The sequence below is a fragment of the Gobio gobio genome, assembly GCF_949357685.1.
Source record: "Gobio gobio genome assembly, chromosome: 14".
Classification (NCBI taxonomy): Eukaryota; Metazoa; Chordata; class Actinopteri; order Cypriniformes; family Gobionidae; genus Gobio; species Gobio gobio.
Genome location: NC_137107.1, coordinates 23789639 through 23804875, shown reverse-complemented (window position 1 = coordinate 23804875; position 15237 = coordinate 23789639). Strand labels below are relative to the sequence as shown.

General features: G+C 39.0%; 1 protein-coding gene across 1 annotated transcript; it reads right to left on the bottom strand.

The window, feature by feature from the left end:
- Nucleotides 1-390: 390 nt before the first annotated feature.
- On the bottom strand, nucleotides 391-14071 carry fam53c (family with sequence similarity 53 member C). The gene is made up of 5 exons (XM_079834687.1): nucleotides 13773-14071; nucleotides 5526-5731; nucleotides 5335-5392; nucleotides 2822-3666; nucleotides 391-2048 (listed from the first exon to the last, which is right to left on the bottom strand). The coding sequence occupies exons 3-5, from the start codon at nucleotides 5339-5341 to the stop codon at nucleotides 1776-1778; spliced, it is 1125 nt and encodes a 374-aa protein (XP_079690813.1). The 5' UTR covers nucleotides 5342-5392; nucleotides 5526-5731; nucleotides 13773-14071; the 3' UTR covers nucleotides 391-1775.
- Nucleotides 14072-15237: the final 1166 nt, after the last annotated feature.

The following is a 15237-nucleotide window of genomic DNA, read 5'->3' as shown; positions in this document are numbered from 1 at the left end:
ACCAAATCAACATACAAAACGACCCAATTTTCCATATGTTGTAATCACTATGATCACAATGTGTAATTGCTTTTAAGTGCTCATTGTTTCGCTAACCGTATGATCTGTATTATCTTTGAACTGTACAGTTGTGGTAAATGGACATTACTTTGACACAGTCACCTCTGAGAACAGATTACTCTTAATTGTAACGTAGAAACATGCATTTTCTGTAAAGCTGCTTTAAAACAATTTGCATTGTAAAAAGCGCAATGTGAACTGAAAAATATGTGATATCACTGAAACTGTAGACTAAAGACTTACAAACCGTCCACTAAACAAAGGGTTTCAACTTGCATGCCATACAACGTACCTCAGTGGGAAATTTACCGTCAAAAGGCATGTGACATTCCATTTTATAACGTGATGTTTTATTAACAAAGTTCGGGAGGAGCACGTTCAGATAATTGACACAAGTGGAGAGCACTCAGCTAATCAACAAGAGGTATATATACGCAGCAGTCTTACCTCCATTCGTTGACAGTCTAACAGCATCCCTCCACCACCCTTTCTCCACACTTTTAGTTCGAACCACTTACATACACTGGGGGTACTCTAGGTTCGGGCCAAATACGCATTAAAATTTACTCTCCATAAATGATATGCAAGTGTGAACTCGTGAACCAGGAGGATATTTTCACTCAGTTGCATTTATGTTATATTGCCATTGTGCAAATAAACAGCAAAGATTAATTTTAAATGAGGGAGAATGCAACAAAATCTTGCATCTTGAAAAAAATCCTATAATTTTGCTATCGTTATGTTAATTATTCCAGTTTTACACAACTCATTCGGCTTAGTATGTCAACTCGCTGTAATTTCAAATAAACTTTATTTTTACATAAACTGAGTCTGAATTGATCACACATACAATAAAAAAAAAATCTCTAAATGACAGAAATAGCCTGTCTCCAACCTTCAAGCTACCATCTTTACACAACTTATTTGAACAAATACTCGCTGTACAATACAGTATAACAATGTGCCTTCAGAATACAGTGGTTGCTTTCATTGTTTCTTTCTAAATGTCCCAAATACAGTGCATTAATAAATGTATACACATTTCAGTTTAGAGGAATGCATTGTACAGATAAAAAAAAAAAAAAGAGTCTGCAGAAAAAAAAGAAGAAAAAAAAACAGAACAACAGCTACAGTACACAATTAATTTCCTTGAGGAATCTTTTGATTAAGAGGAAGAAAAAAAACAGGCATCTTAAGGCTTATGTTGAATTAGATGGACCTTCGTCAGGAAGTATAAAGGTCTGCAGAGTAAATACTGCTATGTCATACTGCCCTTTTATATTTCAACTGAACAAAACACTGATATTTATAACCGTCATCCAAGAAAGTCTATTCTTACTATCAAAACAAGTCGAGAGGAAAGACGAGAAAAGAAAGAAGCGGGAAGCTGTTCGCCTCCGGTTCTGTTCTGTCCATTTGAAGATGAATTCTAAGAGGACGTCCGATACACATAAAACCTTTTTGAAATATTTGCATCCTTCAGACTGTCTCAGCAACTCATTCTGGAATGTACAATGTTGATGGGTCAGCGTCTGTGACTGCCTGCATATGATAGTAGTCGGCATGTCTTCATTAATGGGCGTCTACGCCTGCGCGCCTCGTGCGAGGGCAGCAGGGTTCCTGAGAGGCCTGCCAGTGTAAGGTAGCAGGTGGTGCAGAGCTGAATGCTGGCGGTGGAGGTGAGGGGGGGAAAGGAGATCTTCCCCGGATAACTTTCAGTTCTCCTCAATGAGAGTGATATCTAGTTCAGTACAATCCCTTTCAAACACACTAGTTTGTCCTCCGTCACGCTCTTCAGGGTCCTCCTCTTCTCTCTCCTCCTCCTCGTCACTTTCACTTAACGGCCCAATACTTGTCCTACCCAGGCCTTCAGCTGGTGAACATGAGCCTCTGAAGTCTCCAAAAAAAGGCTCAAGGCCCATACAGACGTCACCCCCACAGGCCAATCTGCCACGTTCCATATAACTAAGAGGGTCTGTGCTTCGAGTCTGAAAATTAAGGGATAAATAACAATGTTACTTCAGTTTAGTGACAGCAAAACATAAGTGTAAATTCTAAGATTGCCCCGCTACCTTTTGGGACACAATCATATATTGTTAAGAGTTTTAGGTTCCATGCACGGATGCCATATGTTGTTTCTGCTGTGAGCTGAACTAACGCTTACATTAGTGAAGACCCATTAATTATTTCTTGTGCTTTTTCAGGTAGGTCTATTTCATTTGTGTCTTTGTTCTACAGTAGTTTGTTTTCTTTGCTCTAAGCTTGACTTTTTTAGTATTAGGTTTTTTTAAATTATATTGAAAATGGTCATAAAAATTATGATATTGAAAATGTTATAACTTTTGTATATGCCTATCATAAAAAACAAAAATAACTATATTATGACACAAAATTACTCATGTTGTGATATAAGATTTTGGCCATATCACCCACCCCTATAAGCTACAATAGCTAGCTAGCACACACCTTTTAATAAAGATTACTGGGCATATGTTACAGCACCCAATTAAGCCAAGCTGATAAGGCTTATAATATTTTTAAACGAAACAATTTGTCAGTTGAAGTCGATTCTGTAAGGTCTGAATTTAGAGCTTGGGAACAGGAGTTACACGCTATTTGCAGTCACATTTTGTAATGTCTCTTTTTCTGTACAGTCTCCTTTTCCTCCTCAGAAAAAACATTCCTGTCAGACGTGCCATTTCAAAATCAGATATTTTAGTAACAGTAGCTGTAGTAACTGTAAGCAATAGCTAACGCATACCTGTGTCATTTTGGCGAAGTCTAGCACAGGCCGTGCGCATGGTCTGTCCGGGTCCCTGCGGCGCTTTAGGCCAGGTTTGAGCAGGAGAAGGTCGCAGGGCTGAGAATGGCACCGTGGAAGTTGAGGAGGAAGAGCACGGCGCACCGAAGACGGAGTGCTGCAGGCGGACGAGGGCGAGGCCGGCACCGCCGGAGGGTGAGACGTGATTTGTGGGGGCACCGGAGGTGGCGGCAGGAACTGGGCGGCAGCTTCTCGGATGAGGACAGGAGAGAGGGAAAAGCGCCTCTGTGGCGGAGGCGGCGGGTGGAGCGGCGAGGGAGAAGAGGAGCATGAGGATGGCGAGGGGAAGAAGCAGCAGCAGGCGCCGCCTCCGGCACCGTCACTCGGGTCCCAGGGGAAAGTCCACGGCAGTGGGGAATCTGGGGAGAGGGCCAGGCTGAAAAAGGTGGGGCTGGAAGAAGAATGCAGCGAGGAGTTTAACGAGGAGCTGGGGGCACGCAGTGGACACGGCCCCCCCGCGCCCCCTCCACTGTGGCATCGCCGGTTCACTGGTGTCCAGACCTTGGAGGCGCTTGGCCGCCAGGTGTACCGGCAGCGTGAAAGGTCCTCTGGTACAGACAGCGAACGACAGTGGCGTTTGGGGGGTGGCGGGGGGGGAGGGGGAGGCCCGGGAAAAGACAGGTCCGTCACAGAGGTGCTAGGGGCGAGCGGACGGTTCAGGGCATCCCCCTCCGGCAGGTGGCTTTCTGGAGGACCCAGGGGCACGGGGCCGGGGGGGAAGCTGGAGCTGAGCACCCCCTGCAGGCTGGCCTTCGAAGGAGGGCAGAGCTGCCAGTAACTGCTCTCTGAAAGAGATCAGAAATGGTTGTATGAGTGAATACACTTCTGCGCTCCTCAGCATCACTTTACAGCTAGACATTATTACGACATAAAATACATCAGTAATACCCCCTTATCAATTTTTAAACACTTTTACTTGTCTTAAAGCTACACTGTGTAACTTTTTTTGTTTATTCTTAGCTAAAAACACTTAGTTCTTTCAAAAATATGTGCTCATTAATGTATATTTACTTCTTTCAAGTAATAAAGTATTCTCGTAAGTTTATAATATGCCATTGAAAATACATACGGGTGAGGGGTTCAAATGCGGGTCGCCATGTTGCCCCTCCATCTTGAAAGTACATTAGCCAAAGAGGGACATACCCGTAAATTCAAGCTTCGCCTTTCGCGTTTTAACACTCTATGGCACCGAGGTCGAACTGGAAGCCATGTTAATATTGGACTAAATCGGCCACCGTAGGAGTTAAAACGAAATCGGAATTGAGAGGAACAGAAACTAATATTCACTGGATGGTCATATACATTTTCACCGCTAGATGGGAGAAAATATCACACAGTGTAGCAGTGTGGCAGATTGCTACCATGTAGCTAAATGGTACTACAGTACTATCATTACACCGTACAGGTAAACTCATTTACTTACTGGTCTGCTTTTACAGCCTCATTGTGTTTATACGTGTGCTCTTGCAAACTATTCCAACTTTCAGGGTAGAATGTTTTTTAAGTAAAGACTGAAAAAGTGTCGGAAGCTTAATGGTGGTGACGTTGAAGTCACGAGACAGTGGTGTATTGTGTTTATATGCTACGTTGAGCTTTTTTACTTCTGGGAACTGTATTTGGATTTCAAAACACATAAAGGTTGTGCTCATTTGTGAAGTATAGCATATTGTATGGCATATTTGTATAGCAAAATCTCAACCTGCACCTTTTACTGCAGTATGGTAAATGTTTTCTACTATGTTTATGCATGTTTTAACATGTACACAATACACACCATACATTTGATATGCATTTGTATAATGATGTTGTGACTTCCTGTATATTGTTCAAACGTGATTTTTTTTTTTCTCTTATGCTCACAAGGCTGTAGTTATTTGATCAAATATACAACCAAAACAACAATATTGGACTGTTTTCCATTTTAATATATTGTAAAATTGTATTTATTCCTGTGATGTCAAAGCTGAATTTTCAGCATCATTACGTCAGTCTTCAGTGTCACATGATCCTTCAGAAGTCATTCTAATATGCCGATTTGCTGCTCAAAAAACATTTCTTATTATTATTAATGTTGAAATATCAATGTTTATGTTATAAAATGCTTAAAATATTTGTGGAAACCAAAAAAAAATTCTTCAGGATACTTAGAAAATGCATTTATTTTGTAACAATGTAAGTCTTGACTGTCAATTTTGATATGAAAGTAATGTTTTTCCACAAAAAAAAAAGTACTGATCCCAAACGTTTTTATGCTGTAATTACAAGGTTCACCATACATTTGTGCAAGCTATTCTTTAGAAAACCAATGAATGTTATATTTATGGTTTTTATACGTTTGTTACGTTCACTTGAAACTCTTGAATAACCAAGAAACTGCACTTCAAATTAAGGAGCTATTCAAAGTGATAGATCAATGCTCCAGATACTCAAGAGAGGTCAAATAAGTTACATACCAGGCATCAATCCATCTGTGGGCCGGCTGGTTTCGGGGCTCTGACAATGAAGTAGAGACTGAAAGAAGGAGAAGGAAAAAAAAAAGAGGAATTGCATTAACAGGCAGATATTCTGAAGAGCTTGACAGAACCTACACATCTTAAATGTGAATTAAATCATATTGTGCTGAGATCTAAAACACAAGCTTTACCAGTTTGCTGTCCAGTGGTCGTTGTTGATGCTGGGACAACGTTGTTGATTAACATTTAACGAAACCATGGCATGGCAAATTGGAGGAGGAAGGAAAGGTGGGATAAGAGGCTGATGTGCACTAGATAAAACTGAAGCACTGTCCACCAAACATCCAGGACACGCTGCTCGCTCGGTCTTACTCAGGAACCATGATGACGTCCTCACCTGGGTCACAGAAGTCAGATAAATAATTAGATATGCTTATGATAAAATAAATAACATACAATATTATTCACGTTTATTTTGTTAAAAACATTACGATTGTATTTCCTTACGACCATTTCCTTATACCCTTTAAAATTAGATGGCTTTTTCTTCAGATGCTTTTAAATTACAGTATGTTGCCATGAACAGGAAAATGTGATTCCTCATGATTATGACCAAAGTCCCTATCGAGGAAAGTCTGTTTACACAACGGCCATATTTGCAACGCCTCCGGGCAGCTATTTCGGACATACAGACCAAGTCCCATCTATTTGAATGGAGGAATTCTGGAATCTCACAATGAAATAACATATTTCAAATCAGCAACAAAATCTGACATGAACAGTCCCATAAATGTTGTTTCTTATGCTCAAATAGAGTTAAAAAGCTTTTTTAGGCTAAACAAGCCAATGAGCATTTGCAGTCATAAGCGCAAGGAAAGTGGTCGTTTCTAAACTTGTGGGTGTTTATAAACCATGCAATGAAAATGATCCCTAAACCCTACCTACACTGTGACGTGGGCAATTCAGGTAACGCAGTGAAAAATGCCCTCTGTTTATAGCCTTGCCCACTGATCTAGTAACTCCTATTACTATCCTGCAGAGACCTATACTTGAGGAGAGTCTTAGGTTTCTATGGGAACCGGAGTGACTTTACCAATCAGCGATTGGCTCTTTTACTTTAGAAGGCAGGACTATTCCACCATATTGCACTTTGCAGTTTTGTCCATTCATAAGAAATAGGAGTGAACTGTCTTTCTATATCTATAGTCTTTGTTACGACCCCTAAAATAAATAAATAAAAATAAAATAAATAAAATGTATCTGAAAGCTAAATGACAGATTTTGTTGTTCAGGACAATTAGGATGTGCCGGTGAACTTGACAATCACCCCACCGCTATGATAGAGCACCACAATTTGTTTAGTATGCAAATGCTGTTTTAAGTGAATATTACGACACGTGTGAAGCACAAAGTTTTGTTTACAAAAGAAATATGTTTTAATTAACGCAATTAAATGTTACATTGCAGCCATGGAAACATTTGGATTTGTGCAGCATGAGAGGTACACAAGCCCATAAATGTAAGCCATTTGTCGGCTTTGTATTCGGTTTTGCGATCTGGTTTCCCCATTTTCCACAAATGTAACAATATTCCACTGGACATGGAATCGCTTTTCGCAAATCTTTGCTTACGTCTTCGCTCACAGGATTATAATATAAATGTTTCTTTCTTTCGTTCAATTTGAATTACTACACTGCAATCCTTTACTGTGGTTAAGTATAAAAACGCTGGAGATGAGATTCCTTTTTACTTGTAAAACAATTTGTGCTTGTTATTAGACTTGGTAAGGCACGTCGGCTTTATTTGTAAAGCACACTTCACACACGTCGAAGACATCAAGATATTAGACTACTTCCAGTGATATTCTGAGGTGGGCATTCAATGGACAATTTACTATCCCATGAGAGGATTTATGAATGGCAGTGCAGCACAACTGCTGGTAGGTCGGAATTCCGAATTTCATTCATACTACCCAAAGTACATTCAAAATCGATTTGACTCAGTATGCGATTTCGGACGCAGTGATGGTCTCTCAAAGCACAGAGCAGCAAATATGAGACATTTATCTTTGTGGGGAAATATAAAACAGATGTTTTTTTATTGTAATCCTTAACTTTTAGGGGTGTGACAAGATCTCATGCCACAAGATCTTGCGAGACTAAACAGTGACGAGATTTCTCGAACGAGGTAAAAAACGCTGTCTCGTGTCATATTGTCATGACCTGGTCATGACGGAGTGTGAGGGTGAAGTTAGGATAGAATATGCCAACGCTACGTTTACATTACACCTCCACTCTAGTTTTTCTTTTTATAGAAATAAAAACTTTAATTTAATTCAGGTGGATAACAGTCGCTTCAATGCCATCAGCTCATCCAACACAAGCTGTTTGCGTCGTACATAGTGCGCAGCACTGATCACGTAACGAGAAGACATTGAGTGTGTGTTATGAGTGTGTGTTACATGATAGTGGACTGGACCGTGGTGGAGGATTTGTTGCGCAGCAGAAGCGTCAGACTTATATTTTAAAATGTGCATTCAGCACCACCACAATTCGCCGTGAAATTGAAAGCAAAAGTAAATGGGAGCACGCATTCAAACGCGATTTCAATACGTTACCACTGTTTGCACTTTGACCATTGAGTACTTTGATTATGGTATTATGGTTATTGTTTGCACTTAATGATCACTGATCAATTTGTGGGAAGGAGTTCTGTTAATAGGTCAAAATAACCTCATGTGCTAAGGTCTGAAGAGACAATCAAACAAGAAAGAAGCCAGTCAGTTGAGTTTTTGGCAAAACCTTTACAGTGCTTGTTGTCTTTTACTGCATATGATAATTCATACTCAGAAAGTAGAACTGAAATTACATTCTTTACAAGATGATGAGTTAAAACATTTCAAATGCACCTGCAAATAATTTTTTCTAGTCATGCATTTCATCAGTGAGGATTTCTTAAAAATGCTATGTAAAAATCTCGTCTTGTCTCATTCTCTTAGACCCAATATAGTCTCGTCTCGTGAGATAAGTGTCTCGTCACACCCCTACTAACTTATATTATTTAGGTTACCATAATTTACTGATATTGATTTCAATGTTTTGCAGGCTGTAGTGTGTTTTTTCACTGATGGAAGTGCGAAAATAAACATGCACGTTTGTTACGAAATGGATGTTTGAGCCTCATTTATAATTTTTTATTTCAAAATGCATTTTATTTAGGTCTGCTGGTAGTTGGTCCATAACCACCAACCGTGGTGGTAAGAAAAAACTTGCACCATCACAGCCCTAAGGAAAATACAAAATGGTGGAACATGAAAAATGTTTAAACAAAAGTTGATAGTAAATGTTCCACAATTGCAGGGTCTCGTGCCAGTCTCTCAAGTTACTTAGCAGCTGAAAGTGTAAAGAATATTACAATTAGCAAAACTACAACGTATTCCTGATCTACTCTGAAAGAAAATGCTTTTACATTTCGTCGTGTCCCATTCAAAAATGATAAATCTAGAGTTGTAACACTTTGTCACGTTTGCAAGGAAGAGTATAAATCCTTGATAAGAGCCCTTCCTGTGCAACTAAATTTTGCAAAAGCACACACAGAAAAAAATGTATTCCTTAATTTTATTTTAGGTTAAAATGGAGTCTTTCCCTGATTAAATATATTTAAAAGGCTTTACCAACAGCAAAAGACGCTAAATGGAATAATCAAACAGCACTAGCCATCTCCTTCCTGAAAAATCATTAAACACACCATGAGTCCGGAATGAAATGGAAAAAAAAAAAAACTATACTTTCACCTTCATTACTTTCATAGTACAAACAGTCCCCTTTATAAAGCAGGTATGAGCCATCTTCATTAACTATGCATTGCCTACAGTGAGTGCACATATAATATTCCCTTTGATTAATAAGTCCTTAATACTAAATTGCTGACATCACACTTTTACACTGAAACAAACCAGGAATTTCTGGTGACTGACTTGCATGCATTTTAATTTAACAAAACAACACTGGAAAATATGCTCGCAAAAGAAATTATACCCAAAAAAAGAATTTTCCTCTTCAGATTTCTATAAATTGTAATACTGGCTTTATAGGGCATTCATGCTAATGTGTGTGAGACACATAAAGGAACAGAATATGACCGCATTTTTTATCATTATTTGAATATTCTTGTGCTAAACTCAAGTTATATTTCTCTTTTGAAGTATTGTCAGATTCTATTTTAATTAGACAAAAGTGATTGAAGTTCTCGCTTTCTAAAGGCGCTAAGGACTGTAACCCTGCAGGGCACAGGCCCAGTCTGCTAGTGGTCTCCCATTACAGCACACATGAATAGGGGCTGCTTGGTGACAGGTGTCTGGGAAAGCTGCACAGTCAAGGAACCGGCTGTTCCTCTGGCCTGATGCCACTGTGGGAACTCCTAAGAACACATCCTTCCCTGTCTGTGCTCACTGGGACACGAAGCATTAAAAACCCATCGTCCAACATGACTGTACTGATGTACAGATACTAGTGCATGTTATTAATAAGTAGGGCTAAGTAGGGCTGTGCAATTAATCGAATTTCGATTTCGATTTCGATTTTGCCTCCCAACGATCACCAAAATAGTACAATCGAGAAAAAACGATTATTTTGCCTTGCGTTCTGAATGAAACGCGCACGCGCTCATCCGCCCCTCCCGAAGCCACAAACTTTCTCAGATCGGGAGTCTCGTGTGCAGAATTTAAAAACTCGGCGCGAGTAAAGATGGCAGAAGGAGGGCAGTTACAGCAGCGTTTGGGGAGCAAAAAAGGCAAAACCAACTCCGTTGTCTGGGAACAGTTTGGCTTCGAGGAATCAGACGACGAGCAGAAACATGCTACGTGCAAGATTTGCTACATGGTAGTGGCTGCAACGCAAGGGAACATCACGAATTTGTTTTACCACTTGAAAATTAAACACAGAGTGACCTATGACAATCTAATAAAGAAACAAAAACTGACGAGAGCAGGGGTGCCGTGTAAACGTCCTTTTTTCCCCTCATATTTTTCAAATAATTCTCTCTTTGTAAACTTTGTTCAATGCATGCGAGTGCTGCCGTATGTTTGAATATGACCAGTCGTTTTCACCGTCGTCACCCGGGTTTTGTGCCAGAAGACGCGAATGAGAAGCCGCGCGCGCTGTGAGAAAATGTGTCTCTGTCCACTCATCCGAGAGCGCGCACACGTCTCACAGCGCGCAAATATTGAGTTCTCTTTCAAGTCTTGCTCTTGAACGGACAAACTCACACAAAACGTATGTCAACATGTCCATCTTGATGAGTATCCTAGCAGACATAGTCTGTATATGCCTTAAGTGAACTTTATACAGTCGAGAAAGACGACGCATATCCGATCCGGATTGAATAGCTTTTGTAAGTTTAATAGGATTCATCTTTAATTTATGCACTCAAATATGCAATGCTACCTTACATTTGATACATTTCTGTACCTGAAAACTAATGTTAGACGTACCTGAAAAGCATATCTAGCCGAACCATATTGTTGATCTTATTTATTTGTGATTATCATTTTTATGTGAATACTTTTATACTTTGATTTGAATATATGTTATATTATTTATTTTAATAGTTCAAAAAGTACAACAAATGTTACAATTTCAATTGAATTGTTGAAAGGTGTATTTTTAATAAATACAACACATTCCCAAAGTCATGTGAAATAATCGTGTTACATAATCGTGATTTCAATTTTGACCAAAATAATCGTGATTATGATTTTTTCCATAATCGAGCAGCCCTAGGGCTAAGTAAAAAATCCTAAGTATTGATACTGCAGTCGTTTTCAGTTGATGAATCAACAGGACATTGTAACGCGCCTCCCATACAATAAATCGCAATAAGCTTTGAGACGTTTGATATGAAAGTCTCAGATTTCAAATTCCGTCCATTTTATTAAGAAATTTAAACAATAAATACCATTTTGGCACTCTTTAATGGGGCATAACAGATCGCCACCTCAGATCAAGCGAAGCGAGAAGTGCACATGAACTGATCATCTCTTCAGCTGTACTACTAGTTACAGCAGGAAATAAACATGAATGAACATCAGCAGATATCACGAAACCCATATCACGTCTCATGAAATCTCATTTCATTTAATCTAATTTCAACAGCGGAAATACGTCAATAAAACAGCTTGTAACAATATCACGTTATATTTACCTCAGAAAAGCCATTCAATGACTAAACTCGTTATTCGGGTAAAAAAATTAATTTAAAAAAAAAGACTATCTAGAGGAGCATTTTGCTAAATATATGCACCATATCACACATTCATAATATTTTTTTTTTTACTGTTCTTCAGTATTTAATGTTTGTTTTTAAAAAAATCCATCAAGTTATGACAGCCACCATTTAAATGTTGATGAATTGGAGTAGAAACATTATTATGTCATTATAAAGTTAGTATTACGACTATTATTATTTAGAAAATTCATTGAGTGTAATTTAAATGTTGATATACAACTCAGTTAATATTAACCTTCAATAGTCTATAATAATGTTGTAACAACTGACTCCCTGATTAGTTTTTAGTTTTTCTTGAGAAAATTTGCCATGTACTGTATCTGATATACAGCTCTGGAAAAAAAAACATTGAGAAATCAATGTTTAAGGGTTACTTCACCCAAAAATGAAAATTGGCCCATGATTTACTCACCCTCAAGTCATCCTAGGTGTATATGACATTCTTCTTTCAGACGAACACAATCAGGGTTATATTAAAAATGTCCTGGTTCTTCCAAGCTTTATAATGGAAGTGACTGTTGGGTCATTTTTGAAGTCCATAAAGTGCATCTGTCCGTCATAAAACTCGCAGTTCAAAATGCTTACGCTACGTCTGACGACACTGCACACCAGTTACGCTCGTCAGATGTAGCGAAAGCATTTTGAACTGCGAGAGGCGCTACACCTTTCCCGTACGTTGAATACGGAAGGCGATTCACCAGAAGCTAGATAATTAACTTTATAAAGTTTTAAATATGGATGTTTTTCTTACACAAACGCATCGCTTCAGAAAGGCCTTTATTAACACCCACCCCAAAGCCGTGTGGAGCAGTTTTATGATGGACAGATGCACTTGTATGGACTTCAATAATGAACCAACAGTCAGTGCCATATAAAGCTTAGAAGAGACAGGACATTTTTTATATAACTCTGATTGTATTTGTCTGAAAATGTAAGAATGTAAAACAAATGAAGAATGTAATATACACCTAGGATGACTTGAGGGTTAGTAAATCATGGGCTGTAATTTTCATTTTTGGGTGAACTATCTCTTTAAGTGGTCTCTTAATTTGAGCTGTATATCGAATTGAATCGAGGAAATTTGTGTCAGTACCAATCCTATTAATAGGTCCTTAATACTTTTTTAACTGGGGTCCGGGGACGAAAATGAGTACTAGGGATGTCTGTGGAAAAAAAGTGTAAACAAAAACAGTGTAAATAAATGAAGAAACGTCGCTAGTAGTGACGTATCATGGTGGTCACGAGGATAGTCGGGTTCGGTTCTGCCGTTGCCTTGGTAACGCGCAGAGCGGTCGCGGCTGATGGAGGGGGGAGGGGGAGCCTGCCTGTCATCTCCATTATAAGCACATTAAGCGTGACATGTAGCACAACATATCATTCGTCTACGCTTCAATTCATTTGCAGAAATAAAAAATATGTGTGTATATATAAATGTATACATTTCATGTATACGCATCGCCATGAACAAAATAGAATAAAATCGCGCTGAAGGTCGGGGTAGGCCACTGGGTTACATTACTGAAGCGTGAGGTTTGCACGGGGCATTAGCCAAGTTTAGCCATTCTGAGCATGCATACACATTAAGAGTATATTGATTTTTGCACGCCGAAGGCAAGCGAATGAATCGAGACTATAAATAAGCATTGGTCGACATTAGGAAACAGAAAGCGGTTTCATATCGCGTGCACCGGTTGTACTCTATTTGCAGTTTGCTTGATTTTGCAGCTTACGCTAGCGTATAACACATTAAAACCCCAAACTCTAATTCTAGATTTCGCATTTTATAAAACCCCATTCATTTCATGATGATTAAAAATAACATGTTACATGTCAAGCCAATCAGGAACAGCCGAGCCGGGCTATAGCTAACGCGGAGCTGTAAACAGGCCTATTAAAGAAATAAAGGTTTAGACTGTCTTTCCGTTTCATACGGTACGTTCTGTTCGCCAATCTGCAAAAGCAAATTACTGCATTCCTGCCATGTGCTGCAGATTTGTTTACACGCGTTTATGAAATGCAATTCTGCCCCACGAGCCAATTTCTAGCTGTTAAGCCATGCACAATGAGCCTGACTGCAGCAAAACTACATATTATATGAAGAATACAACATTTCAACGAGGATGCACTGATGATTTTCGACGATAATGGCTTACCTTGAATCAACCGTGAGCAGTCGATAAAACCCCAGGCCTTGTATGTTGCTCGCAACCGAGAGATTCAGCCAAATCGGTACAACAAGCTAAAGCTGGTCGGCTTGCTTGTCTAATACACTGTCCCCCCTTTGGCCTGGAAATATACCTGTATACAATTCTCGACTGCTCGGTTTAACAAAAACATATCGTTAAAATAACATGCTGGGTCATACGCGAAGACCGATAGATGATTTAAAGGATCGTGTAGAATTGTGGATTGGTCTGCATTTGCACGCTTGGTCGATACAGACTGTCTTCTCAACGTCGCCCACTAGGGAAAATAAGTGCGTCCCTTCTATGGAGGAATTTGTAAATAACATTCAGGGCATACGGTCTCGGGTTCAGCTTACAACTGCTTTCAGACAAACGCCTGCAAGGAGCTGTATGAGAACTAGCAAATATTATTAGATGAATAAATGGACGATATAAAGCTCGGAGGTGCCAAACAATACAGACTCGACTCTCTTTGGACTGAGCCGAACCTGAGAATAATACGACTCTCGGAATTATGGGAATTGTAGTGAACTCTATAAAGGGATTTTCATTATTTGTGAATACTCCCCATCTAATTGAAGGCTTATTTGCAGGAAGGATATGCAATATCCTGAAAATAAAATTTATATCAGATTATTCACAAGATAAAATGGCAAACTATTACAGGCCTAAGATAGTCGCCATGAAGTGTTCAACTAACTTCGACATTAACAACTAAGTGCTAACATACCCACTCAAAATTGCATTGCTCATGTAGGGCCTAATAGTTTTTGCTTAAAAAGGTGCAATTATTTGAGCAAAGATACTTTAAGATGTGAGATTAAGGGGCCGTTTACACATGGTTTTAAATTCAAACGTATAAATCCTGAAAACGCAAACTTTTGAAAGCAGGTTTCAGCGTGCAAGTTTTAGAAAACGATACCGTTATAGTCTCCGTGTAAACTACAAAAACACAAATTTGTGAAAACGGTGACATTTGCATGCACATCACGTGTTCAGCCTATACGTTAAGTGTCATTTACAAATTGACCACCAACTACTGGCCTGGCAGCATAATACAATGTTTTTAGTCATTTTCGCGATGTCTTTGTGAGAATGGGGATAGTTTTGACAATGGTGTCGTTTGTATGAGAAATCTAAAATGAAAAACTCTAATTTTTAGTTAATTGTCGTCATGTAAACATACCCTTAAAATGGATAAAAGCATAACTATTCTAACAAGAGAGGTATAAGTTACGCTTTCAAATAAAGAGAACATTGTGCAGTAGAACCTTAAAAGGATAGTTCACCCAAAAATGAAAATTCTGTCATTTACGTTTGTAACCAAGCAGATCTCACTTTAACTACCATAGTACTTTTTTCCTACTATGGTAGTGAGATCTGCTTGGTTACAAACATTCTTTCAAATATCTTCCTTTGTGTACAGCGGAAC